At 47.6% G+C, this 26,096-nt stretch overlaps 11 protein-coding genes across 11 annotated transcripts; 5 read left to right on the forward strand and 6 right to left on the reverse strand.

The window, feature by feature from the left end:
- Positions 1 to 903: 903 nt before the first annotated feature.
- PSV08DRAFT_400659 (uncharacterized protein) lies at positions 904 to 1,878 on the forward strand. The gene is made up of 3 exons (XM_066093599.1): positions 904 to 1,060; positions 1,114 to 1,316; positions 1,363 to 1,878. The coding sequence occupies exons 1-3, from the start codon at positions 944 to 946 to the stop codon at positions 1,868 to 1,870; spliced, it is 828 nt and encodes a 275-aa protein (XP_065949498.1). The 5' UTR covers positions 904 to 943; the 3' UTR covers positions 1,871 to 1,878.
- Positions 1,879 to 2,078: 200 nt separating this feature from the next.
- Positions 2,079 to 2,723, forward strand: PSV08DRAFT_400660 (uncharacterized protein; the record flags this gene model as incomplete). Its single annotated transcript, XM_014217511.2, has 2 exons — positions 2,079 to 2,117; positions 2,205 to 2,723. 2 exons carry the CDS (start codon positions 2,079 to 2,081, stop codon positions 2,598 to 2,600), a joined length of 435 nt encoding a protein of 144 aa, XP_014072986.2. The 3' UTR covers positions 2,601 to 2,723.
- A 292-nt stretch (positions 2,724 to 3,015) lies between these two features.
- PSV08DRAFT_220042 (uncharacterized protein) lies at positions 3,016 to 4,747 on the forward strand (the record flags this gene model as incomplete). Its single annotated transcript, XM_014217497.1, has 3 exons — positions 3,016 to 3,431; positions 3,490 to 4,382; positions 4,448 to 4,747. 2 exons carry the CDS (start codon positions 3,016 to 3,018, stop codon positions 4,325 to 4,327), a joined length of 1,254 nt encoding a protein of 417 aa, XP_014072972.1. The 3' UTR covers positions 4,328 to 4,382; positions 4,448 to 4,747.
- PSV08DRAFT_387786 (uncharacterized protein) lies at positions 4,444 to 5,910 on the reverse strand (the record flags this gene model as incomplete). Its single annotated transcript, XM_014217480.1, has 2 exons — positions 4,444 to 5,551; positions 5,744 to 5,910. The coding sequence occupies 2 exons, from the start codon at positions 5,908 to 5,910 to the stop codon at positions 4,444 to 4,446; spliced, it is 1,275 nt and encodes a 424-aa protein (XP_014072955.1).
- Positions 5,911 to 6,873: 963 nt separating this feature from the next.
- PSV08DRAFT_387797 (uncharacterized protein) lies at positions 6,874 to 10,681 on the forward strand (the record flags this gene model as incomplete). Its single annotated transcript, XM_066093478.1, has 2 exons — positions 6,874 to 9,101; positions 9,228 to 10,681. 2 exons carry the CDS (start codon positions 6,874 to 6,876, stop codon positions 10,423 to 10,425), a joined length of 3,426 nt encoding a protein of 1,141 aa, XP_065949499.1. The 3' UTR covers positions 10,426 to 10,681.
- Positions 10,682 to 11,849: 1,168 nt separating this feature from the next.
- Positions 11,850 to 12,272, reverse strand: PSV08DRAFT_284844 (uncharacterized protein; the record flags this gene model as incomplete). The annotated part of the gene is made up of 2 exons (XM_066092577.1): positions 12,112 to 12,272; positions 11,850 to 12,031 (listed from the first exon to the last, which is right to left on the reverse strand). Coding segments are annotated over exons 1-2 (161 nt in total), but the record flags the coding sequence as incomplete, so codon positions are not given.
- A 471-nt stretch (positions 12,273 to 12,743) lies between these two features.
- Positions 12,744 to 14,680, reverse strand: PSV08DRAFT_369892 (uncharacterized protein; the record flags this gene model as incomplete). The annotated part of the gene is made up of 5 exons (XM_066093178.1): positions 12,744 to 12,984; positions 13,035 to 13,712; positions 13,760 to 13,819; positions 13,867 to 14,430; positions 14,478 to 14,680. 5 exons carry the CDS (start codon positions 14,678 to 14,680, stop codon positions 12,744 to 12,746), a joined length of 1,746 nt encoding a protein of 581 aa, XP_065949501.1.
- A 569-nt stretch (positions 14,681 to 15,249) lies between these two features.
- PSV08DRAFT_400663 (uncharacterized protein) lies at positions 15,250 to 16,607 on the reverse strand (the record flags this gene model as incomplete). The annotated part of the gene is made up of 5 exons (XM_014217482.2): positions 15,250 to 15,618; positions 15,682 to 15,978; positions 16,030 to 16,394; positions 16,460 to 16,514; positions 16,578 to 16,607. 5 exons carry the CDS (start codon positions 16,605 to 16,607, stop codon positions 15,250 to 15,252), a joined length of 1,116 nt encoding a protein of 371 aa, XP_014072957.2.
- Positions 16,608 to 17,238: 631 nt separating this feature from the next.
- On the forward strand, positions 17,239 to 19,065 carry PSV08DRAFT_199316 (uncharacterized protein). Its single transcript, XM_014217488.2, has 3 exons — positions 17,239 to 18,083; positions 18,130 to 18,266; positions 18,318 to 19,065. The coding sequence occupies exons 1-3, from the start codon at positions 17,257 to 17,259 to the stop codon at positions 19,043 to 19,045; spliced, it is 1,692 nt and encodes a 563-aa protein (XP_014072963.1). The 5' UTR covers positions 17,239 to 17,256; the 3' UTR covers positions 19,046 to 19,065.
- A 2,671-nt stretch (positions 19,066 to 21,736) lies between these two features.
- On the reverse strand, positions 21,737 to 22,969 carry PSV08DRAFT_220054 (uncharacterized protein; the record flags this gene model as incomplete). Its single annotated transcript, XM_014217496.1, has 2 exons — positions 21,737 to 22,494; positions 22,540 to 22,969. The coding sequence occupies 2 exons, from the start codon at positions 22,967 to 22,969 to the stop codon at positions 21,929 to 21,931; spliced, it is 996 nt and encodes a 331-aa protein (XP_014072971.1). The 3' UTR covers positions 21,737 to 21,928.
- A 1,061-nt stretch (positions 22,970 to 24,030) lies between these two features.
- PSV08DRAFT_387809 (kinase-like domain-containing protein) lies at positions 24,031 to 25,531 on the reverse strand (the record flags this gene model as incomplete). Its single annotated transcript, XM_066093479.1, has 2 exons — positions 24,031 to 25,410; positions 25,469 to 25,531. The coding sequence occupies 2 exons, from the start codon at positions 25,529 to 25,531 to the stop codon at positions 24,058 to 24,060; spliced, it is 1,416 nt and encodes a 471-aa protein (XP_065949502.1). The 3' UTR covers positions 24,031 to 24,057.
- Between the last annotated feature and the right edge of the window lie 565 nt (positions 25,532 to 26,096).

The raw sequence follows: 26,096 nt of genomic DNA on the forward strand, positions 1-26,096 counted from the left end.
ACGCTCGGCCAATTATAATGCAGTCCAAAAAACTGCATTTCGACACGAACTTCCTAAAAAAAGACTGCCACGAGGGTCACAGTCCCTGACATTGGTGCTAGAACGTGACCTCGATACGAAACTAGCTTTGACCTGAGGTATTCTCTTCGAGTGGCCAAGAATCGTACATAATTTGTCCCTGGCGAGTCCTCCTCCGCGGCACCATACTATGAGTGACGTCTATCACTGCTGATGCTAGAACTGTGGCTGAGTAGCTATGTGGCTGTGCGGCTGTGCGGCGCTCCGCTAAGCACTCCAGGTGTCAGATTATTAGGGGTTATCAAGGACAGTGAAATGTGATAAATGTTTGTGATAAAGATGGATTGATTGATCGTTCTCTGATTCTGCTTGAGTGTGTCTGATCGTATTGATTTTTCTCTGATCTCTGATCTGATTCAGCGGCGCGCAGGCGCGCCGCCTTATGAGCGCTATTGCTGTTGTTTTTTCTGTCTCAGGTGGAAGCTGAGTATCAGCCTCGCCTAGGGTAGGCCTTGGCGCTCAGCTCTGATTGGCTGGGATCATAGGATCCGGGTGCTCAATCACACCCCGATCCTGACACCAGGACACTCGAAACCAGCTTAAATTGGGGAAAGTGCGAAGTAGGTTTGAAATATCCCCCAAAGTATTTGGCTTGCAATAACATACGCACTAAGCGCGGCATAGTTACATCTCGAGATTAATTAGTTAGATGCTTGTTTAGCTGAATCAAGCTTTGGCATTTTCATTACCATTCGCTACGTCATCCTTTTGCAAGAACTAGTCATAAGAAGCTGTTAGCGCTGCACCCTCAAGTCTGCTGACTACAACCATAAACTGCACAATATCATCCTCACAGCACGTCTTTCACGTACCAGTTTCCACTCGCGCCCCATTGTCTTCCTACCTCTCAAGGTGCTTGCCATAAATGGAGAGCAGCAACGGCCTTGGTGCCAAAGTAGCCATCCCTCGGCTCAAGCGGCCTAACCAGCAGACTGTTCTTCTAAAGCCTCCCCGTATCAGTTCCGGGAGGGTTGATAAGGCAGTAAGTATCCTAGTTGCATGAATCAGCATAATGAAGCTGAAAAAAATGTGTAGTGCAATAGATGCCGTAAGCACAGTATGCATAATATCGGATTCCGCTCTTATAATCGCGCCTACTGGTTGCTTCTCGTGGACATATTGTGCGAGCTAACATACGCAGAATTGAAATGCTCTGGCACTAGGCCGCGCTGCATCAACTGCACAAAGTATAACAAAGATTGCATCTACCATCTATCACGCCGGGACCGGCTAAGAGAGTGAGTTGACTTGAGTAGCTCTTAAGCACGCTTCTAACTTGAATAGGGCTACTTATAAGAGTGAAGTTCTCTCCGCACTACTCAAGGACATCCGTGGCGCCCTCGATAACGAGCATACAATGAGAATCGATGATACACTCAAAGAGTTTGAAAATGACACATCTCCACCATCGCCATCCGTACGCACTAAGTCATGGAAGAAACGATCGAGGATGTCATCGCCTGATGAAATGGATTGCGACAGGCAGGCGTTTAACGAGGCTCGCGCCTCATCCTCAGTGGGTTTTAACGAGGATCTCGATTTCCTAGAAGAAGATGTCCTGCGTGACCCCGAATCAATTGAGGCGAGCTGCATAGGTCGCAACTTTCAGATTCAATGCATGCCGACTTTGCAACGAAAGCCGGATCAGTCTAGAGGCGGGCCATCCGAGATGCCATATGCGGTACCTAGGGACAGCAAGGGGGCTGCCTCTAAACGCTCTGATGCACTTTATGAATGCCAAAGGCAGTCAGCGGGCGCCAAGCCTCTTTCGAGTTTCTACTCTAGGAGCTAATAGAAAACACTGTGTCGGATCTCGAAGATAGTCTACAGAGGATCGACAACAAGCTATAAGATCTTGTCGCTGGTGGTCTAAGTCGTTGTCAGACGAACTTCGACCAACAAAAATCCAGCTCGAGCGTGATAGCATACAGAGATGTCTCGATATATGCACCGAAATGTCATCGCATATTGAGAAAGGGCAGTCCACTGTGTCTCAAAATATGCACACATTCCCAGAAGAGTATGATAGTCATGTCAACGTAAGCAGTTCTGCCGATTCAGCCCGACGAGCTACAATCACCGTCCTGGATGATTGCAAAGAGAGGCTTGCCTATACATCGTTCCAGCTTAGGATACATCTTACGGACGTTCTTCGCCGTTTAGACGCGTTCCAACGGCATACCTTTGTTCATCCAGACTCCAACGAACAAGACAAAATGCAAGACATCAATAGCATCAAGCAGAGCTTAGCAGTTTGCGCTCAAGCTTCTGAAGACGAATCTGCAGAGCGAGTCAACATGTTCGATGAAGTCTCACTTGGAGAAAATGGTCACCAAGTTATCGTGTCAACAGTTGGGGATTTGATTAACGCTCGGCGAGTTTCGGCTGGTGCAAGGTCTACACAGTTACTAGGGCAAATGTCCGATTCCACGCTTCAGACGATTCGGCAGCGTCAGAGTCATATCATTTCGAAACAGGCACCTTTGCAGCAGGAAGACGATGCGTTGTCTTCTAGTGACTAGCATCATTCAATTCCTAGGAAAGAGAATACGAGCGGGCATAGGGATGTGGAATGGAATGATTTTACAAAAAGGACAAGCTGACTAGCTTACTATGAAGGTCAGAGAAGTCATCGATGGTAAAAGAGTTTCGCTAGTAACTATGTATAAAAAGAGCGAGGAGTCACAGTTGGATGCCGCCTTTACACGAATCAATAGGAGCAGTTTGTTACATAGCTTCCTTGGCATGTCAAAATAACCGCCGGCCTTCCTGAACGAGACTAGCAGCGCTTATCCAACCAGCAACGCGGACCATTTGGTCACGCAGTTCGTACGCCTCGTGACGCGATGCACTTGATCTAAAACCTATTCAACCTAACTTCGGTCCCATAAGCCTCCGTCCAATACATTCAATTTACCGCGACACGCATTATCCGCGATGGCTGAGCCTATAGGCCTTGCTTCTGGCGTCTTGACATTAGTCATTTTCACTCACAAATCATGTGTTACGCTTTATAAAACAATACAGAGTTTCAAAAACCATCCCAAGCGAGTGCGCAATCTCATCGAGGAGCTAGAGGCTCTCATTGGCGTTTTGGAATCATTGAGCGAAACGATGAAGCTGCATATAGATGTGGATGTTTCCGCACTTGATCTACCTTTGCGACGATGTGGCAGGGCTTGCGACGAGTTTTTACAGGAGCTCCAAAAGTGCTGCTCGCGATCTGGAGGCGATCGACAAAGCTTTCGGGACTGGGCCAAGCTGAGGTACATGGGTGATGACATCAATGATTTTGTGGATTCGCTAGCAGCATACAAGTCAACAATCAATATCGCGCTCACAGACATTCAGCTGTAAGTTCCATAGCTCTACGCCTAACCTCATACGCTAGGGCTAACTAACCTCCTTTAGTCGCAAGACTTCTGTTACTCTAGAGCGGCTTGGAGACTACAACGACCTTATCACAACAGCAACGAACGATCTCGAGGCGCGACTCGAAACTATTGATGAAAGGCTCCAATCTTTGGTAGAGCGCACTACGTCAAGCTCAGCAACAACAGAACTTCAAAGCTTGGAGGACGAGCGCTCAAGCACGCAAAAGTGTCTTCTGATTTGCGCCCAGTTCTCCAAGCTTATCCAGCAGCTGCAATCATCATCAGCAAGGGATCTTCCCCAAGGCTTAGACAGCATACCTAAGAAGATCACGAGCGATGGTATACGAGAATGTAAAATCAGTATGGAGCAAACAACTGCAAAGTTAGAAATGCATATGCAGGACATTTTGGATCGAATGATGGCCAGTTCAAGCGTAACAATGACACAAGAAGATGTAAGACACCTTGCAAGATTGCGCGAGGAATGGACAAGTACTCGTAAATGCAGAGATATTTGTTCCCAAGCAGAACAGCACTTAAAAGAGAACGTAAGTGTCATCGACAACTACGCTACAGGTGACGAAGCCGTGCAATTTCTGGTATCAAATAGCCAAAAGACAATACATGGAAAGAACCGTGGATATGGGGACTTCATCAAACAACTCGGTGGTCACCTCAGCGACCAGTCGATCCAGAAGGTATCCGGCGATTTTTTGCAGATGAGTATTCAGAGGCCTGGATATGGATATCCGGATGACAAGGTACCAGAAGCCAAAGGTATAGATGAGAGAGGAACAAACTGGCGGCCGGAATATGGTGGAGGTAGGACGCTCAAGTCCCAGCCTGTTGCAAGCGACTCAAGGCAGTCAAGCTGAGCTAGGTAAAGCCAAATCCTGACGTTTAATAGCGGTGTTGTTGCACAAGCTTAGAGTGAGTCGCAAGATCTGCACCTCCGGTTATACGCATTTGCACTGACTATTGAATGTTTGTGCTAGACGTTGAGCTTGTTCTTCCTCTGCTTAGCCTCCGCCTCGAGCTTATGCTGCAACCCTCGTACATACTCAATGAAGTTGACCAAGTCACCTGGCCTTGCTTCCTTTGGAATACAGCTTTGAAGATCTCGTATCAGTTCTTGTACCTTAGTACTGTTTGACATTACATTCGCGGTGTAGTCTTCGACCGTTTTGGATTGTCGTTCAAGATAGCCATTGATGGTGTGAATCGCTCGTGTTGCCTTTTCCTTAGAATCGATATCTTTTAACCTTTCGAAAACATTATCAACAATTTTTATGGCGACTTCGAACTTCGTGTGCGATAGGCTGACTAGCAGTGAGTGGGTTGTAGCAAGAGCATGTCCTCTATAAGCAGCCGCCTCCTTCTTTGCCTCTTTCGTAATCTCGACTTGTTCCATCATCTTGGCTAAAGACTTGGTGACGATACATTTTTGCTTTTGAATCTCGTCTTCCAGTTGGGCCTGTTTCGCAACAAGCCGCCCAATATCAGCCTTGTAGTTGGCTATGGTTTTGGTGTATCCTTCCTTCCGCTCGGTCTTCTGCAAATTTGTTACTAATCTCTTTAGACTAGTAATGGCTTGCGTCTGATTTGCATCCTCATGCTTGTAGAAGTCATTTGACATTCGGAGATTTTCCACCTCCGCAAGTGAAAGCTGGCATTCGCGCTGAAGTTGTACCTCCTTCTCGATAGCCTCGTTCAGTTGCTCCTCTGTTTCTCGGCACTTTTGTAATTCCTCTTCCGCATCCTCGATCTTCTTTTGCAAGCTTTCCTTTTCCTTCTTAGCCATGCGAAGAGCGCGTGCATTCTTTCCTGCCTTCGATCGAAGCACAACGTTTGTCTCTGCAAGTTTGCGATTCAGATCGTTCCGAGTCTCGATCATCTTAGAAGATGTATTGCAAACTTGCTTTAGACGAGTTCTGTTTTCCTCAAGGGTATGCTTGAGGTGGTTTTTCTCGATTTCTTTCAACAAAACGGTAGACTCGATTTCCATGATCTTCTGTATAAGGTCCTTTTTCTGTTCGTCACTGGTATTGCTGGCCTTGAAGTTGGCGAAGGCATTATGATGAAGATTCCTTGCGCTGGAACTAAGGTTTGCCGCTTCCTGGCTCCATTAGTAACCCGACCATCTTCCCGCGGCAATTTCCCGTTCATAATACTCGGTCGCGTCCCTACATGCTCGCATTGCTTGATCTGATTGCTGTTTAACACGACCTATGTAACTTTGTAAAAAGTATATATGATGGTTGAGATTGGTGATTGTCTCATTAGCAACGTACATCTGAAAAGCCTGGGCTTGGACTTCATATTGGTAAGTGTCGTTCAGAGTACGCGCTTTAGAAAGTTGGTCCTCAGTCTCTTGTAAATTGGCGAGAAGTTGATGCTTTTGGTTCTGCAACTCTGCGTTCTCCCGGTTCACAGACTCTATAATTTGTGCGGGCTCCATGTTGAAGATTTTGCTTGTACTGGATCTGGTTGGGTAATGTGGTCCTCGTTTGTCGAAGTCGGAATCGGTAGATTTGCGCGAAAGATGAAATAACGTCCGTCCCTCCGTGCCGGGACGCACGGTGTGACGGGACACCTTTTCTTCCGGATGCCCGGGTTGCGTGTAACGTACTCAAAAATAAACAAACACAATGCGTATCTATTTTACAGCTCTTGCTCTCTCAGTGCATCACCCTCCGACGCTAAAAAGCGTGTTGTTGGCTATGCTGTCGCTCATTCTGTCAGTGCCGTTTATCGACTCTCCTCTAATACACCCTTGTTTATTCGCGATAGTATAAAATTCTATATAGCTCGGTATGCTAGGAAGAAAGCTAAGATGGCAAAGATCAAGACTGCACACTTAAAGAGTCGACTTAACGTAAGGAGTGTGGGTCCCGGCAGTTTCTCCGCTCTAGCGACAACATCGTCAAAACGCGACAAGCCGGCCGTGCGACTTTAGCGGCGTTTGACAGCGGTAGCGTGCTGAGATATCTGCGAGGGGTTGCGCGCTGTGGCTGAGAGCTGCGGCTCTCACTCATCGCCTGACCTTAGACAGCTCTTATTCCCGGCCGTATAGGCAGCCGCCCCCGTCGCATAGAGCCAGGCGAGACGCTACAACGATAACCTTTATAGATTAGTTAGCTATTTTGCTGGCACCTTACCTACATATGCACTCTTCTGCCATGAGTTTGCAAGGCAAACACTGCCTCAGCGCAAATGGTGAGGGGAGGCAGTGCAGGACGCTAGGCGCTTAATGCAGCCAGCAGCATCTTCAGTCCGGTTGTGTGCACTGCCTCACCAGGCTGCCTTCTCTGCTTCATCGTAAAGATGCCATTCTACTCCCGCTAACATTCTGCTCTCACTCATCTACCACAAGTTGTTCATGCCTCTAGTTCTTTAGACTAAAGTCCGAGCTGCAAGCGCAATGCGGCTCCTCCATTTAGACGCACCGGGCAGACTGATCCTGACAGACTTTCGCGGCAAGCCGATCCCGCCCTACGCTATTCTATCGCACCGATGGGGCGACTCTGAGATTCTTATTGAAGACATATTTAATGGAAACTACAAAAAGAAAGAGGAAGGCTACCAGAAGCTACGGTTCTGTGCTGAACAAGCAGCTCAGGACGGGCTGCAGTACTTCTGGATTGACACATGCTGCATCGACAGATGGAACAACAGTGAGCGCTCTAAGGCGATCAACTCGATGTTTCAGTGGTACAAGAATGCGGTACGATGCTACGTTTTCTTGTCAGATGTGTCGGCGTCGACCTCGACCTCGACCTCGACAGGGTCTATCTTATGCAGGGACTGGAACGTATCGCTTCGGCGGAGCAAGTGGTTCACTCGCGGATGGACGCTGCAGGAGCTGATAGCGCCAGCATCTGTGGAGTTCTTTTCGTGCGAAGGGCAACGCATAGGCGACAAAGCCTCTCTCGACCAACTACTGCACAGCATCACCGGGATTCCGCTTGCAGCGCTGCGCAACTATCCTCTCAACCAGTTCAGCACATCTGAGCGCATGCGATGGGTTAGCGGTCGCGAAACGACCGAGACAGAAGATATGGTATACTGCCTGCTTGGACTTCTTGGCGTCTCTATGCCTGCAACCTATGGCGAAGGAAGGGAGAGTGCGTTGGAAAGACTACAGGCTGAAGTGGAGAGAGCCGGCCGCGCACCGTCGATTATTCCGTTCGCGCGCAACAAGTCTTTTGTGGGTCGCGAACTACAGCTCGCTAAACTAGAAGCGAAGCTCTTCAGCAACACACAGACTACCTCGACGCTTGCAATAGTCGGGCCTGGCGGAACAGGTAAATCGCAGCTCGCGCTCGAGGTTGCACACAGAACACTAGAGAAATACAAGCATTGTTCGGTCTTCTGGATCGATGCGAGCGGCAAAGACAGTCTCGACCAGTCCTATATTAGTGTTGCACAGAAGCTCGGCGTTCCTGGTTATGACGGTGATCAGGCAGACATAGAGCAGATTGTGAGACGTTGCATAGCAAAGCTGAGTACGCAGCAGTGTTTGCTAATCTTCGACAACGTCGAGAGCACAACTGTCCAGCATGGTGGCTCGCCAACGGCAGAAGCTACAGGCTTGGCCGACTTTCTGCCGCACTCTAAGCTGTGTTCTGTTATCTTCACAACAACAGAAAGCGACACGGCTAAGACGCTTGCTCCACAAAATATAGTAGCGCTGGGTGAGCTGGCGTCAGACACGGCGCTGAGAATGTTACAATCCCGTTTGACGACGCCGCTCTCCGATGCTGAGCAGCTGGGAGCCATACACTTGCTAAGAGAACTATCGTACCTGCCTCTAGCAGTGTCGCAAGCGGCAGCGTGCATAAACGCAAGCAACATAACAATACAGCAGTATCAAGCACGACTATACGACCACGACCAAGCAGCTCTTAAGTACAGCAATGACTTGCGTGAAGGCGAGCAGGGAGAGTCTGGTCTAAGAAAGGCTGTAGCTGCTACACTATCTCTTTCCATAGGTCAAGTCCGGCAGAGCAACGCTATTGCTGTAGAGCAGCTTTACGTTGCTGCGTGCGTAGACCGAAAGGATATTCCGCTCGATATGCTCCAGGCAGCTTCGCCGCAGGCCCGTGTAGATGCAATTATGATACTTGACAGGTATGCGCTTATTACAAGACGACCTGCTGAGTCAGCATTTGACATGCATCGATTGGTGCACCAATCCTTACGAGAGCAGCTGCAGATACAGGGACGGCTTCACGAATGCACTCAACGCACAGTTACGCAGCTACTTCAGGTGTTTCCAAACAGCGACCACAGTAATAGAAGCAAATGGAGGCGACTACTACCGCACGCTCAATATGCACTGTCGCATAGTGAGAAGAACGATGACGAGGAGAGAACAAATCTTACAGAAGATTGCGCTAGAGCTCTGCAGAGTGATGGACAATACAAGAGAGCTGAAGAGCTTTATATGCAAGTGATGGAGTCGAGGAGAAGAGTACTAGGTAGCAAGCACCCCAACACGCTCACCAGCGTCAACAACCTTGGGTCGGTGCTAGAGAGGCAGGGCAAGTACGAAGAGGCAGAAGCGATGCATCGACGAGCGCTGGAAGCAAGAGAGGAGGTGCTTGGGCGCGAGCACCCCGACACGCTCACCAGCGTCAACAACCTTGGGTTAGTGCTAGAGAGCTAGGGCAAGTATGAGGAGGCAGAAGCGATGCATCGACGAGCGCTAGAAGCAAGAGAGAAGGTGCTTGGGCGCGAGCACCCCGACACGCTCACCAGCGTCGCCAACCTTAGGTCAGTGCTGTCGAGGCAGGGCAAGTACGAAGAGGCAGAAGCGATGCATCGACGAGATCTAGAAGGATCTGAGAAGGTGCTTGGGCGCGAGCACCCCAACACGCTCACCAGCACCAACAACCTTAGGTTGGTGCTAGAGAGGCAGGGCAAGTACGAAGAGGCAGAAGCGATGCATCGACGAGCGCTGGAAAGATACGAGAAGGTGCTTGGGCGCGAGCACCCCGACACGCTTATCAGCGTCAGCAACCTTGGGTTGGTGCTAGAGAGCCAGGGCAAGTACGAGGAGGCAGAAGCGATGCATCGACGAGCGCTGGAAGCAAGAGAGAAGGTGCTTAGGCGCGAGCACCCCAACACGCTCACCAGCGTCAACAACCTTGGGTTGGTGCTAGAGAGGCAGGGCAAGTACGAAGAGGCAGAAGCGATGCATCGACGAGCGCTGGAAGCAAGAGAGGAGGTGCTTGGGCGCGAGCACCCCGACACGCTCACCAGCGTCAATAACCTTGGGTTAGTGCTAGAGAGGCAGGGTAAGTATGAGGAGGCAGAAGCGATGCATCGACGAGCGCTAGAAGGGTACGAGAAGGTGCTTGGGCGCGAGCACCCCGACACGTTCACTAGCGTCGCCAACCTTGGGTTAGTGCTGGAGAGCCAGAGCAAGTATGAGGAGGCAGAAGCGATGCATCGACGAGCGCTAGAAGCAAGAGAGAAGGTGCTTGGGCGCGAGCACCCCGACACGCTCACCAGCGTCAATAACCTTGGGTTAGTGCTAGAGAGGCAGGGTAAGTATGAGGAGGCAGAAGCGATGCATCGACGAGCGCTAGAAGGGTACGAGAAGGTGCTTGGGCGCGAGCACCCCGACACGTTCACTAGCGTCGCCAACCTTGGGTTAGTGCTGGAGAGCCAGAGCAAGTATGAGGAGGCAGAAGCGATGCATCGACGAGCGCTAGAAGCAAGAGAGAAGGTGCTTGGGCGCGAGCACCCCGACACGCTCACCAGCGTCAGCAACCTTGGGTGGGTGCTGTCGAGGCAGGGCAAGTACGAGGAGGCAGAAGCGATGCATCGACGAGCGCTGGAAGCAAGAGAGGAGGTGCTTGGGCGCGAGCACCCCCACACGCTCACCAGCGTCAGCAACCTTGGGTTAGTGCTAGAGAGCCAGGGCAAGTACGAGGAGGCAGAAGCGATGCATCGACGAGCGCTGTAAGTAAGAGAGGAGGTGCTTGGGCGCGAGCACCCCGACACGCTTTCTAGCGTGTACTGCCTTGCTCACATGCTTGCGACGCTCTGTGACTACAAGGAATCTCTTAATCTGTACAACAGGGCGTGTGATGGGTACAGCGTTGTCCTTGGAGAGCACCACTCTACTACCCGAGCATGTCGCCAACACCATAGCGAAGTGCTTTTGTCGTGTAAGCAGTCTTGACTAGCAAGTTTCAGATAGAGAGGTCGAAGCATAGGAGAAGCCAAGCGACTAGTATTTAAGTAACTATCTAACTTAGCTCGATGCATGGCTTTGTGCAAGAGCAAGTAAACCTGCCTTCCTCTTTTACCTTATTAGTGCATTTAGCAGCATAGCAAGTTTGTTTCGGTTAAAGTAACTATAGTTATTATTATACCAAAGTACTTAGTAGCTTCGCATAATAAGGGTTGCGCGCACTGGAGATTGGGAACTCAAGAATATGCTATGATTAGTTACTTGTAGCGTCGGGAATAATAGCAGCCCGAAATATCACTTCCAGCGCTACAACCCCCAGCCACAGTGCGCAGTAAGAGATGCAGACATCTCAGCACGCTGCTGTAGCTGAAAGCTCGCCTAAGACGCACGGCCAGGCAGCTGCGTTGTGACGATTCTACCGTTCGCGCGGAGAAATTGCCGGACTGCACACTCCATGCCTTAAATTGACTTTCTAGGGCAAGAGTCTTCATCTTCGCCTTCTTAGCTCGCTCTCTGACCTGCCGAGCTCTTGGCGAATTTACATAGCCGCAAACAAGCAGGGGGGTTCTTAGAGAGGGTTAGTCGACAGCACTAACAAAAAAAGCGACAGCACAGTTAGCAACGCGCTCTCTGATGTCGGATGGGGATGCAGTAGAAGGACTAGTGCTAGAGTATATATGCACATTGAACCGGCCAATTTACATATATCTTGTGAGCATGCCGGGCGTCCGGAAGAAAAAGCGTCCCGTTACACCGGGCGTCCCGGCACGCGAGGATTGACATTACAACATGTGTTAATTTATCCGAGATATTTTTTATCATGGGGCGCGATAATCAGGGGCTTAGAGCTAAGCCAGGCAGAAGTAGGCAACCAATTCAGGCGTTGAGCCAGCGGTGAAAGGCCTGCACAGCACCCTTGCCCATGCGACGCCACAGCGCCTGCTCCAGTGGCCGCCGAGGGGGAAAAGCCTTGGAGATCCGTTGGCTTGTTCATATTTCCCAAGCTAATAATGTGCACAGACAACAAAAGTAACGATTTTAAGACTTGAAGTAGCTACCGTACGCGCGTTCTCTAGCGTCGCGAGTTGGTAGCGGACCTTCTTTTCTTGATACTTCTTACTAGTGCTATAAACGCAGGAGTACTTGAAATTACAGCCTTGCGTAAATCATCTAATACCCCTTGTTCATCTACGACATTCAACACACAAGTTCCTGCCAGTCTTCTCTGAATCCAGTACTGTGCAAGCCTCACAATTGCATTTTCTGGTCGGCCACGGCGAGACCTGTACTGCTGCAGCATTCCCTGTGACTTATCCTGCCAAGTATTGTCTCTCAAGATGGCTGGAGGCTGAGCCTGAGCCTGAGAACTTGTAAGGTCAGTGTTTCCTGGCGTTGCTAACTCGTTAGCTGGAGTTTCGAGTTGCCCGCAAAAATTTTGACTAAGAGATGAGATAGCCTTTGCAATAGCAGCATTAGCTTCGCATAGCTCCAAGATGTGTGGTACGAGCGACTCAATGGACGCTTGACTGATAGTCTGTAGCGCGGCTCTAATGTTAGGGGTGTTGTTCGCCATATCAATAGATTAGGATGCGGGAGCTGTAGAGTTTGCGTGTTTCCCATATGGGATGAATATATACTCTCGGATATGGCAATTAGATGCGCTATTGCAAGGCCCAATTAAATTGCCGCAAGGCTAGAAAAAAACGGCCCTTGGCTCGATTAATTAAATACTCGTGCAGATTCATAAGGTTACTTTCTGTCTCGTAACGGTTTCCTTGGCCTCTCCTCTAGTGAGATTGTTGCTAAATAGAAGACCTTTTAGGTACGTTCTATCTTGTAAAAGTCTTGCTAATCACGCCCCGACCACGACAGTATTATATCAGCGACACCTGGGATGTGAACTCTTTTTGTTTTTCGACCATGGGACTCGTATGTATAGGTTCATCAATAGCGTTTGCTATAGCCGGGCTCTTGGTATTTCGTGAGGCAAAATAAGGTAACAGAATGAGATTGTGTAAGACTTAGCTTAGCTTCAAAGCAAGAAGTACCTGAGAATATAGGCATACCTGGCATTTTCCGTTCTAGGACTACTCATACGCTGAAACTAGGTCCATCCACGGCACTGAGTCTCCTAGTGACTGAAGCCGATTCAAAGCCTCAAGATCTCGAGTCAAGGTTCGATGACCTGCACGAAAACTAGACAAGCTTTTGATAGTGTAGCGATGGAGTTTATCCACTTTCTCATCTGTGAGTCTTGTTTGCTCAGCGATCCATGGATGAATTGCAGAGAAACGAAGAGCGCGCAAAAGGAAGACATTTTTGAATTTCCTGGAAAGTGTTAGTATCAGAGATGGGCTGTTACCGATTGAGCAACTTGCGCATGAAGTGTGTTGACGGGGTTGCTTAATATTACTGAGCTGCCACCTGTGCTTTGATACATCTCGTATTTGCTGTCGGAAGCTGTCCCAACACGGTCAAAGCAGACCATACTTGAGAGAGCGTGTTTCTCCCAGTCGAAGAGGACTTTGAGAATCCCTTGCTGTCCTTCCGATAACTCTTTCGATACAGAGTCAGCATTATAACGCATTGCATGTACTGCAATGTCCAGGTATGGCCTCAACAGTGCAGCCGCACCCTCGTAGTATTCTGCTTGTAGTGAGGCTTTGATAGGGTCAGTTGATGGAGGTTCTGTATCTTTCCAGGTCAATTGTGGGACTAAATTCGATCTCCATACTTCCAACATGCCGATGTGCTCGTTTGCGAGATGTACAAAACCACACAGGTCCTTTTCATCCATCTCCCTTGTTGTCGGGACATATCGGGGCGCCGTCGGGAGATGCGGGCGCACCGAATCACATAGATCCTTCTCATCCATTTCTATCTTTGTTGAGAGATGTAAACGCGCAGAATCGCGCAAACCATCAAGTAGGATTCGGAGAGCTATTTTGTTCCAGTAAACTCTTTCAGGAGACCGTTCCACATTTTTCTCTGGAACTAATGTGTTCAAGTGGTTGCGCAAAGGATCAGATGCCCAATTGGAGTAGTTGTCGATACCACTAGAAAGACAGTTAAAAGAGTACGCAGACTTATATTAGCAACGTACCATGTCAGCTCCCAATAAATCCAAAAACTCCTCTTTGCCTCGTCAGAGAGAGACGTATTACTATGTTCTGTTAGCCTAGACTTGTAAATGGTGATAACGGATCTTACGTCTTGACAACGTCTATGTATATGTCTCGAGCGTTGCAAAGATACGTCAAGCTATCGTGAAGCATCCCATTTTGGTTCATGTAGAGTGCGGCCAGAGTCAAGGCCTGCGCAACGGGGATATTACGCTCTCCAAGTTTATACTTGAGGATGGCTTTCGCGCAAGAGTAATATGCTATGCCTGGCATGGTACTTGAGCGGCATGTATTTTTGGCAACTGATTGGCAGCTTCCCAATGCAAAAAAGAATAGTACATGGACATTCCTTAGGCACGGGTTGATAATACCTTTCTGCAAGAATGGGTTATTGATGAATTCGTTGCACATATGCTGAGGTTTGTCGAAAAATGGATGTAGTGGATGCGCATGCTCGATGTAAGACTTAGAAAGCTGGTGTAGCTCTTCACGCGAGAACGCTTTTGCTCCACTTTCTTGTCCAAGATCAAGTGGTACGAAATGTGAGAGAGGATCGCCTCTGCTGAGCCTTTCTATTTCGCCGCGTGCGTCTCGAAGATCTTTGGACATAATAGCCAGAGTATCATGTATGCGAACTAAAGCTCTCTCCTGTCTATAAAATGTCAATAAAAAACGACAAGCCCACTGATAGCAACATACTTGGATGGTTTAGTGTCTCCATACACGCACTCTATCCTGTTATGTTGACATCCCATACATGGACGAGCACCGTCGCATCTAACTTTGCGATTGCGACATTCCTGACAAGCTGCTGAAACTCGAGCCTTGGAGGTTCTGAACGGTTCCTCATTGGCGGAACTCGAGTTCTGATCTCGTGCATCTGGAGCGGGTAGAAGGGACATCTCGCTGAAAGACTGAGGCTATGATAGAGCTAAACTGTGGAGCCTTCGAAGGGCAATACTCTGTGAGAACGTCGAGAAGCGTTTGGATGAACTCAGAAGACCAAGAGTGGTTAAGTAGTAGCAACTGACGATAGCCAACATTGTCAGAAATCCGGAGCAAGTGCGATTTATGAAAGTGGAAGCTAATGCCGGCACGTATGCAAGATCAGTCGTCTAGAGCTATCAAACAAAGTCTATTGCCAATTTGTTGAGTAGAAAAGCAACTCATTGCCCACATCGGCACGGATACGCCACCTTTCCCACATTGACCTCATATCCGCCCGGCTCAATCATCTATCACGTTGATACCTCTCAATAGATACTCGGGACCAAAATTGCCGGTATGTCACCTCAAAAATTGCAATCATGACATAGTCCAATTGATTGACAAGCATGATCGATTTGCAGCGATCTAGAACATCACCTTTCTAATGTACTTAGAGGACACCCGCATATGATACCATAGAGAAGATGCGGATAAAATATCACGCTGTGATACTGAGGAATACAAAACTATATTACAAGGTGACTTATGAGTCAAGAATAGAGCGAACTTCCGCTTCAAGCACTGGAGAGCAATCTTCCAATCGAACTTCTTCGCCGACTCCAATAGGCAAGTCATCTGGTAGAATGCCCTGATAAACAGGATTCTCGATATTCATGCGCTTCTTTCTATACTCCAGCAATTCTGTGTAGGCATAGTCACCAATAATCTGTGGTAGTTGGTTCTTGATGCCCGCGTGTCGAAGAAGCGCGTCAAGATCCACTAGTCCTAACAGGATTATAGTGTTTGAGTGGGTTGCGACAAGTACTTTGTGGCAGTGAACACCATCAGCAGTCGAGTAGAAAGAAGCTACAGCTACGATTGCAGTGAGATTCTTGGGAAGACTATTCCTTGCCTGGAAAAGCGATCATATAAGTATTTCGCCGGAAGCAGTATACTTGAGAGTGGACCAGCTTACAGTTGAGGCTGGATCGTCAACATCTTGGCTACGTTTGTCGTTGGCAGCGATGGCCCCAATTGACTGAGAAGGCGACTCCAATCTCGTATCCAGTCTGCTAGACAAGCTTGCAGTCAAGGTTAGATCGTCAGCATGCTGGCTACGTCTGTCATTGGCCGTCAGGGTCTCGATTGACTGAGAATGCGACTTCGATATCGTGTCTGGTCTGCTCGGCCAACGACTAGACCTTGACTGTTCCGGGACCGGAGTCCATAGCAAGCATGATAACAGCCTGCTTACCAGTTTCTTGGTAATAAACTGTATAAAATCAGATTCTGCATTCAAGGATGAATGTCCCGGGGTCCTTACTGTGATTGTTTCGTGAACCGGCCTGCAACATCTCTTATCAAACTCTTTCATCCTTCTCACTGTTTCTTTGTGTGTTTCCGTAGAACTGAAACCTCTTTTGAGGAATTCTTCAAAAGACAACTCCTCTATCTCGTCTATCTGCTGTATGGCAGAGAAGGGTCCCAAGGGTGTCGAGGTAGTTACTCGAACATAGTGGGTTCTGCGACGACAATAAACATCATGTAAAGCAATGATGTCTGGCTTCGGCTGCTTGCATTCCATATAAACATATCGGACAGTGTGGTCATGCGTGCTTGCATGGTGTTGCAATGGTTCGTGGCAGAGAAAGGATCTTGGACAAAGCTCGCATTGGTAGCTCTTTCTCGCTTTGATATATTAGCATTCATCTCTAATCATATTTCGAGTAGAGTTCGAGAACGAAGTGTCTTACAAGTGGGCTGAATGACATGGCCATCTTGACGTGGTTGCTGGAACGAGGTATCAGTCTAAGAGGTTAGTTCCATTCTTATTATGACGTTTAAGCTTGAAAACAGTAATGGAATACTTACCTGGCACGCCGGTGTAGAAGCTCGAGCCATCCTAGTAACAAATCAGGGTACAATAACGCGTTGAATTTTCTCTCGCTGCGGGAAGGCAACCGGTCAGATTGCAAGCGCTGTAAAGTACCGGATGAGGACTTCTCAGCCTCGCAGGAAGGGTACGTGATATATAGGCATGTCAGTAACTGTATGGCTGGACACGGAAGAGCCCCTAACTCCCGACAAGTGATTTCAATCCGGGCCGTTCGTGGCACAACTGACAGCGAAGGGTGCGAATACGCAACATTCGCGGCAGAACTTTGCTAGTCCGCCTGAGGCTTGACCACTTCCCCGAGATTAACGCTATTTACTTGGTGGAATAGTGTTCATCACGGTGAGTTGTGCGGCTGCTGCAGAAAAGTAATTATTGTGGCGTTCAAACCGCATGTGAGGTTTTCCCAAAAGGATAAGTGGGGAAACCATTGAGAGCCATCCCTGTATCACGCTACCGACAGAGTGCACAAGCCACGAGCAGGGCCATATCACGCGCTAGGAGAGACGATCGTGCAAGAGCAAACAGAAGTCCTGTAGCCGAGGATTGGCTGCCAAGCAAAAACCGGACATCATGTCCGGGTTTTGCTTGGCGCCGGCAGCGTACAGCAACCAGAACACAACGAACCGAACTGTCTTCACTACATTCCATTTGATCATGAGAGTCCCTATGATGCCAGAAGCGCTGGAGTTTGAGTGTACCATCACCAGTAACCCTGGAATCAACTGCAGCGTATCTTCCAACGGTTCGATCACAATACAGACAGAAAACGGGCCAATTATCATCTGGTTGCATCGAATAATCAAAGAAAAGCGGATTTTGATCGAATCCATTGGAGAAAAGCCTATTCGAACAGCGCCGTCCCCGTCTGAGAGCAGTATGAGCGAAACGATATTCCGGTTTGCAGGAAATAGCAGTGCAAATGATATAGAACATGATGAGGACAACAACACGCCAGAAATTCTTTTCGGAAAAGACATTCAGAGTATCAAAGAACCTAGGAAGAGCTTGGAAACCCCAAATTTGGACGTATACTTGACAGACTTTTGTCAAAACCTCTCGGTCAAGATTTGGACAGGATGGAAGTCAAAGAAACAGAAAGACAAGAAGAGCTTGGAAGCGTTCCTTTCAGATTGGCACCATCTATTCGATCACATGAACTTTTCATCTCCCGAACAATGGTCGTATAAAACTGTAGTCGCTTCTGAAAAATATGGCAACCTCCAGCTTCCTTTCCACAAGGCGAGTCTTGCTACCTGGTGGAACAATGGCTCAGGACGGGGGGATTCGACGGTCATTGCGCGTCGCCAGAAACAAATGGTTTTGGCGTTGGAGCCGGGATATGGAGAGTTCACATCAAAGTTGAAGAATACGACGCGAAGGCAGATCCAAAGATACATAATCCAGGGTAACATCATCTGCCTGTTATTCCGTCTGTCCCCTGGTTTGGTTATCACAGCCTCTGAGTTCATATCAACGACTGAGTATGTGTTCTAGTTTTCGTTTGAATTTCTCGTCTGACGTCATTAGGTACGATACTCTATGGAAGAACCAAAGATATCCATCTGTAAATGAGTTTAGCTGGCTAAGTAAGGAGCTGATTGAAGAATCAGAGACATACTCGGAGCCAGTTCGAAGGATATTCCAAGACCTGCATGCAAAATATAGTAAGCCGTGTTTCACATGAATAATCCTTAGGCCATTATCTAACTGTGTAGAATCTGTTCAAGATCAAGACCGGAGTCCTGCAGTTTTCTATACTCCGCAACCGTCAATACTATACGAATGTGGTAATGGTGTTACATCACTTGAAGATTCTATCGAAACAAGTACAAATGCTACTAAACGACGGAAAACTTCAAGACATGGCATGTCCACTACTCAGGCGCAACGGCACAGCAATTTCAAAGATGACCAGGGCGGTCACACGCCTAGTTTTCAAGCTACTCTTCCTGATATTCATGGAGCGCACGAAGTCCCTGATATTACCCTTGCAGCGGATATCCTTCACTCGCTCCAACATGGTAGCCACAACCATGCGAGCTTTGATGCAACCGGGTTCTCGCCTCTAGTGCAGTTTCAATCCTCATCGGTCGCCTCAGGTGCTTCGGAAGAATGCAGCATGGCAGTGCCTAGTGTTGCCTTTAAAGAAGTGAGCAATGTGTCAACGGAGGAACATCAGGCATCGAATGACGGCAGCGGTGAATCTGTCGCACAATCAACTCTTTCATTAGTGACTGATCTCCATCGCTCAAAGTTTGGCCAACAGCATTCATCTATTCAACTTGGTGTGCTATCAGACGGACTAACGGACAACTTGACTTCAAATAATGTAGATCTGCCGAGCCAAGGCCTAGGCGATGAAGAGCTCGAGTCTCTGCAACCAACAGTAGCAGATGGGTTATTTTTGAGCGACTTCATGCAGGAATACCAGGAAATCATGTAAAGTCATACACGGTTATCAAACTTATGAGTCATCTTCATCATTACTTCTCATTCTAGTGATTGTACTGAAATGGCAAGACATAAAAATCAACGGAATCTGACACCGAGAAGGAAACCTCCTCAAGCACAAGGTGTATTCCTCTCTCTAGCGGTTTTGCTACCTTCTCCGCCTTATTCTTCCAAAGACAGATGGTGGCCGCCTGAGACCCCTCAGGCGTTGGAACAACGGGTACAATAGCGAAAATTTCCCCTGGCTTGGTGGTGATGGAACCAGCTATATTGCGCATGATCTCTGGTTGCATAGACGGACGACTCAAGCCCTTTCCTACTGCATTGCTGATATCGCTCAACTACGTATCATTAGCGTTGTTATCAGAGGCGCCCTCGATTGCATACCCTAGACTGAAGAATTTCGTCAATTACAGCTCTGTGGGTTTCATTTTCTTTGTATCGAAGGACGGTGAAATACGCAGTACTCAGCGTCGCGTGGTCGCCAAGTTTCAGCTCAGCAACCCGCTCGTCGAGTTTTGAGTGCGAGGGCAGATACATGTGTAATGACATGAGGAAAAATATTTGGTCTTAGAATTATCGATACAGGGTTAATGTACTTGGTAATACATTGAAGCCTTGTTGGCATTATGCCGAACACGCTGGCGAACCTGACTTGACCAACTAGCGTCATGCCCCGTGCTCCATAGCACGTGCCAATGCCACAGAATGCCAAGACTTATGCCAAAAACTCTGAGAGACTAACACCTCAGCTAGACTGTCTGCCACTTCCAGCTGATTCCATGTTGATACCGTTTGTGCTCCTCTGCTGTTCAACATTGGTGTTGGGTGACATATGGTCGCTCAAATAAATCGAACGGTTTTCAGCGCCATCGTTCTCGGTACAGGCATCGTAGCCACAATTAGGCCTATTACCAGCCATACCATTCGCGGTTCGTTCTTCGTTTCGATCAGGAGCGTTAGAATCGGAGGACTCTGTGTTACTTTCAGAGGAAGGCATGGATATTGTTATTGCTAGTTCCGTCAGTGGCAGGGTACCTTTAATTGGGCGACCTACCTTCAGTACGCTTCACAGTAAACGAGCTATTCGTAGACTATCAGCTCAAACGGAAGAGCCTATCAGGCACAACCACTGCTATGATTGGAGTTGCTAACACGCGTCTGTACAGACGTGCAATGAATGCCACTGAAAACAAGGGGCAAAAAGTACGAAGAGCACTATTTCGTGGCTCAAAGAGCTAGCCACTGCAGGTGTTAAAGATAGGATAGGCAGATGAGAGAATGCAACGAGATAAGTATGGCCAATTTTAAGTACTCATGGACTGCGAGTTAGTAACCGTGCTTTATATCAACATCTACAACCCTGCCTGCGCTTGATGTCGATCAGTCACAACCGCGCTCCTGCTTAAGCTACAGCAGATCCGCATATGTACAGAGGTGGCATATCCTAAGATCACACTTGGATCCATGCTGGAAACTATGCAACACCGCCATCCTGATCTCTTCCAATAACCTCCTAGACATTTTACCGAATCATGCGGCTCGCTGTTGGCATACCTGCAATAGCGGGAAGGCGTACTAGGATGATCGCTCTTTACTCTAACTATTAGAGAGCACTATCCTATACATTAGCTTTGGCCATAGCTCGACAGTGAGAAAACGGGAAATCAACTAAAGCATCTAGTCGTACCAGCAATTTTATTGAGCCGCGAGCTGATGCAAATGAAAACAACAAAGATATACACATACTACAAGCCGCTTCTGTGTTTTTACTTGTTATTAGTAATTAGGGGATAGGGTATTGTCTCAAATGAATGAAGACCAAGCGAACAACAGACGAACACCAAGCGAACAATAGACGAATACCAAGCGAACAACAGACGTATACCAAACGAATACCAAACGAATACCAAACGAATACCAAACGAATACCAAACGAATACCAAACGAATACCAAACGAATACCAAACGAATACCAAAAGAAAGAGGGCTAAAGCGAAGGGAGCGTATCATAACTAAGTGGAGCTAAGGCAAAGATGACTAAAAGTAGTTAGTCTCGTGCCGTAATTAGAGATAATCACGTGTCATGTCGCAAGCGGAAGGTGGGGTAGTCAAAGCCCAGTGCATCGCCACCTGAATTTTGTTCGCATTGCTCTTTTGTCGGGCATCAACGCCATGCGTATACATCTTATGAAAAGGCTTTACATGAGGCACTCGAATTCCAATCATATTTGTACTCTCCAAACCACTTAGTTTGTTGTCTGTTGTCGTTTTTACAAGTGAACTTTCTGTAAGACATCTTCATGGGCTTATATGTTTAGCAGATAACGCTGACCCCTAAGCTTACATAGCTATCTTCAACACCGATCGTCAACTTCGGACGTAGATACCACCCAATCTCTGCAGCAAACCTGCCCTTCGCCGAACCCAGAAGCCGGGCGTGCGCGTGCGCGTGGACTACAGCAAGACACAAACTACAGTGTCACCTCAACGCCTACCTCTATCGACGCACAACATAGAACGAACCACGCAGGAAACACGCCATAGACCCAAAGGGTGAGAATTTTGTCTTGACTTGCTTTTCTGTTCTCATGCCTGAGGTAAATACCAAGCTAAGCGCCCGATCCAAACCCTGACTGACAGCACGCTAGGCTGAAAGAACCTCCAATGGAGATTACGAAGAAATCGATTATCGTATATTCGAAGCAGTCGATTACGACAGACTTATGTCTTGGAAGGCTGGTGACGGTAGAATAAGTGTTGGTGTTAGGGAAATGACACAACAAAACGCACGCATAGATACAATTGACGCTCTTTTACCTAGAGGTCGAAGCGTGATTGTCAACAAAATGAATTTCAAATTAGTTCGGGGGAACTAGGGAAATCCTTCATTCCAGATCGTAAGACCTGTGTCAAAATTTATCTTCACTTCCAACTTACTATCGTAATTATCCCCATTTGGAAAACACAGCTTTACAGCCTCAGTTGTTGGATTTCCAATATCTTCCTCTATCTTTCTAGACTTGCTGGTCGCCATTGCTAAATAGAGGCACTCTCCCAGTACCGTCTTCCAATCTTCGACTGATGTCATACGTCTCTCTTCTTCCAAAATCGAAAGGCCATGTATAGAGCACATCCAAATCTCTAAAACAAAGTCCTCACCAGAGTCGCGCGCAAGGTATAGAGAAAATGCTTTAGTGAGCTTGGTTTGTTCCCCAATCCTCATCCGGCTAGCTTGGGCAGCATTGAAAAGGCGATTCCCCACGTATCGTTCCATTACATCCAGGTCTGCCATGATAGCTACTTTGGCATTTTCTCCATTGTTCGTAGTGTCGTAGTTGAGTTGCTTTAACAAAGTCAAATGAGAGTAGGCGCTGTTGACCCACGCCTTTCGGGCTTCCGAGCTAGGTATGCTTCGTGCGGCATCCCATATTGCGACCTCTGCCATGTGTTAGCTCTAGACTTTTTCAAAGCAGATTAACGCACCAAATGCAGCGGCCGCACTTTGAACGATGGATGTTGATGGAGTGACTCCCAAATCAACCGCTCTTTCAGTATATGGTAGTTGAAAACAATCTGAAGCAACCATTTTGAGTGCATGAGGATGGCTAACTTGTTCCCACCATTTCTTAAGTGCATCAAGAAAAGGTCGTTGTTGTATCTTAGCTAACTCGGCGCGAGGTTTCAGGGAAAGTACGAGTAATAAAACCCCTTCGTCAAGCTCTTGTTGAATGCGTTTTGACAGCTTATGCGCTCGAGATTGGATGCTCTTGCGACCACTGGACAATTGGGAAGCGTCATCATGCATTGTAGTCTTCCAACGCTTAACATCTCGGGGTGTAGGATTGTCGTACGTATCATTCTCAAAGGTAACCCTTTTCTTCTCAAGTTGTTCAATAACTTCAGAGTATTCCATCATACTGATATGACGAAGTGCAGACGAAGCGTAGATAAAGCGTAGACGAAGCGTAGATAAAGCGTAGACGAAATGTAGATAAAGCGTAGACGAAATGTAGATAAAGCGTAGACGAAGTGCAGACGAAGTGCAGACGAAGTGCAGACGAAGTGCAGACGAAGTGCAGACGAAGTGCAGACGAAGTGCAGACGAAGTGCAAACGAAGTGCAAACGAAGCGCAAACGAAGTGCAGACGAAGTGCAAACGAAGTGCAAACGAAGCGCAAACGAAGTGCAGACGAAGTGCAGACGAAATTGTAATAGAATAGGGGCTAATCATTATTAATACCAAAGCACGATAGAAACGCTAATATAGCGCTAATGCAGCGCTAAAGAAACGACGATAGAACAACAAGGAAGCGGTATTATTAGCGCTACATAGAAGTTGGCTAACTAGTTATGTGGCAGTGCTGCATAAGCAGGCTGATTAAAGACTAGGTATTGGTATGGCTAATTAGGCTAACCCCGCATGTTTACAGAGCCACAAAGAGCAAAACTCCTGGCAAGTCAAATCCCTAGCGTTGTCACTTCGCACGTTGAAGATTCCACAATCCGTTAATACTACTTAGACTAATTCATGAATGCCATGGCAGTGTCGCGGAACAACATGTTGTGCCAAGGCATGCGGCACAGAATGCTTGCCTTAAGATCAACTAGGCATAGTTTGAATCACCATGGGCATGGTGATATGCCTCGCACCTTCCCTCAAATAAGCCTGTCCATGATCAGACGCCACATGTGTAGACCGGTCAATGCCTGAAAGGATGCGACAATCAAACTAACGGACCCAATGGAACTTGTTGAGGTGAGAATTGATATGATCGATTAAATCCTTCTAGAGACGTGCAGCTGTCCATACCCTGAGGGCGTTCATCCCTTCCTAGTCTTTATGCAAGTATGCGTTAGCAAGTCTGACTTACATCTAAAACTGACCCATGCGATCTAGGCAGCAGTCTAGGTAAATGTATATCACATCTGATCCTAACATGCTGACTACCTTTGGATGTAATCTAGCATAATACATGCCGGATCGCGACTATTATTGACGACTCAAACTATCTGCTTCATAAGTATTAATTCCATTGCGAAGCAAACATTGCCGTCTCCGTCCAGTGATTCAGAATCTAATAGAGACATTCCAATTCTCAACAATACAACGTAGGTTTTCCGCGTAAAACGGTTAACGGTAATAATTAACTTCATAGAAGAATGCCAAAATGCACATATATCGAATACAAAACCACATTCGACGACTGCACAGCACCAATAAAACACGTCATCACAACGACTAAATACAGTAACAGCAACTGTGATGAACATAAAGGTACTGCATTCAATTGCGGTGAAGCGGCAAGTCTTGCGAAAGGTCTGAATGGACTGCCGATTCAGCTTGGATCTTCCAAGCGGCCAGGGCCATGTCCGAGATGTCTGTCTTAAACCCAGATCCGAGCCTTGGGGTTTGAAACCAATACAATCGCAACAATCCCAATTGTAAAGAGTAGGAGAGAAAACGGTGGCTGAAAAGAATTTGTTATGCTGGTTGTAGAAGTCGACTTGCCCTGGCTGAATTCTATGCACTATTAGAATTAACTCGTGCATGTATATGACGTTCATACCTTCAATATCCTTATACAAATCCATGACGCTCTGGTATTCAACTTGCCAGCATTTCATGATAATGGCCCCAAACGGTCCATATGTTTTTGTTTCAGGAAACCTGCCTTGTTTGAACAAAGCCGCGATGTCTTCGTCCGATAGATCTTGATATGGAAAGGTTCCCGTCATGATGGTGTAATACACAGAACCCAGAGAGAAGATGTCGGCATGAGTAGATAGTAGGGGTCCAGGGTACCTGTGACTGGCATGTACGGAAACCAGCAGATCAGAGCCATCCAGAGAAGAGCCACCGAAATCTGCAAGCTTTATGTCAAGATTTTCAGTTAACAAGACGTTGTCCAAAGTCAAGTCTCCATGAATAACGTTTGCAGCATGTACAAAACAAAGAGCATCGGTGACCTGACGCGCCCAGCGTAGTCTTTGTTCAGTTCCAATCTCAGGGTGTTTGCGCAGGAACGATGAGAGGTTCCAATTTGGGGCAAATTCAAGACGGATACCTGAATCATATGGGCCGTGGTATCGCAATAGTCCGCTATGCCCGCCGCGCTGATCGAACCGCTCATATATTGCCTGTTCTACCTGAACTCTGCGGCGATTCTCATCATCATGAGGAGTTTTGATAACGGTTTTGTCGGCCGCATCAAGACAGACTAAGCCCGTCGTACCCCAGCCAATAATGTCTTGTTGTCCGAATCCTCGTGGAAATTGGATGAGGTCGGCCATATCGAGGATAAGGGGGCTTGTTGTGGACACAGTTGTGTAAGAAGAGCTTGCGAGCGATGTGTTCTTGACATGTTTAGATATTTCTCCTGCTTTTGCTACATATATTGGATATGATACTTACCTGCGATACGCAATAGTGGAGCGGAAGTAACGGAATTCTATCCTCAACGCCAAATCGCTTCATAAGATTAGGGGATCGTTTTTTGGATAACCGTCGGCATTCGGGTTATTCTTGCCACGTGTCCATGCGCAGTCGACAGACAGCAGAAAGTCAAGTGTTGCAAACCCCCCGGAAACCATCAGAACAGGTCTGCGAGTAGTCGTAGTGGTTTCCAACGGCTATCGACCCTTCCCCACCTCAGTGAGGAGAAAATTCGGAAGATAAGAGGAAGTGGGCAGCTTCGATTTCTGAAACAGCTTGGGGAAGACGAGAGATAAATCAATAAAAACGAGAGCGAGGGCAAAGCCATTGATAATACTAGTGAGTTTTGGAACTGCGCCATTTGTGCACAGACCAGCCAGTTTCTTGGTGTGCCGCCATTGCGCCAAGCGTGCCCTTGGTCGCGCGTTCGCAGCTACACTGGTCATCTGCTACTTATCACTTTGCGCATCTCTTTCAACTCTTTCTATCCTCCTTAAAGCACGCAACTCATGACCGACCACACGCGTGACGTCACCACCATTCATTAGCGAATGTTCCAGAATGCGGTCAAAGTTAACAGCTGGAGAATTAGATCTCTTTCACACCT

This window comes from Bipolaris maydis (genome assembly GCF_028858645.1).
Source record: "Bipolaris maydis strain C4 unplaced genomic scaffold PSV08scaffold_4, whole genome shotgun sequence".
In the NCBI taxonomy this organism is placed as follows: Eukaryota; Fungi; Ascomycota; class Dothideomycetes; order Pleosporales; family Pleosporaceae; genus Bipolaris; species Bipolaris maydis.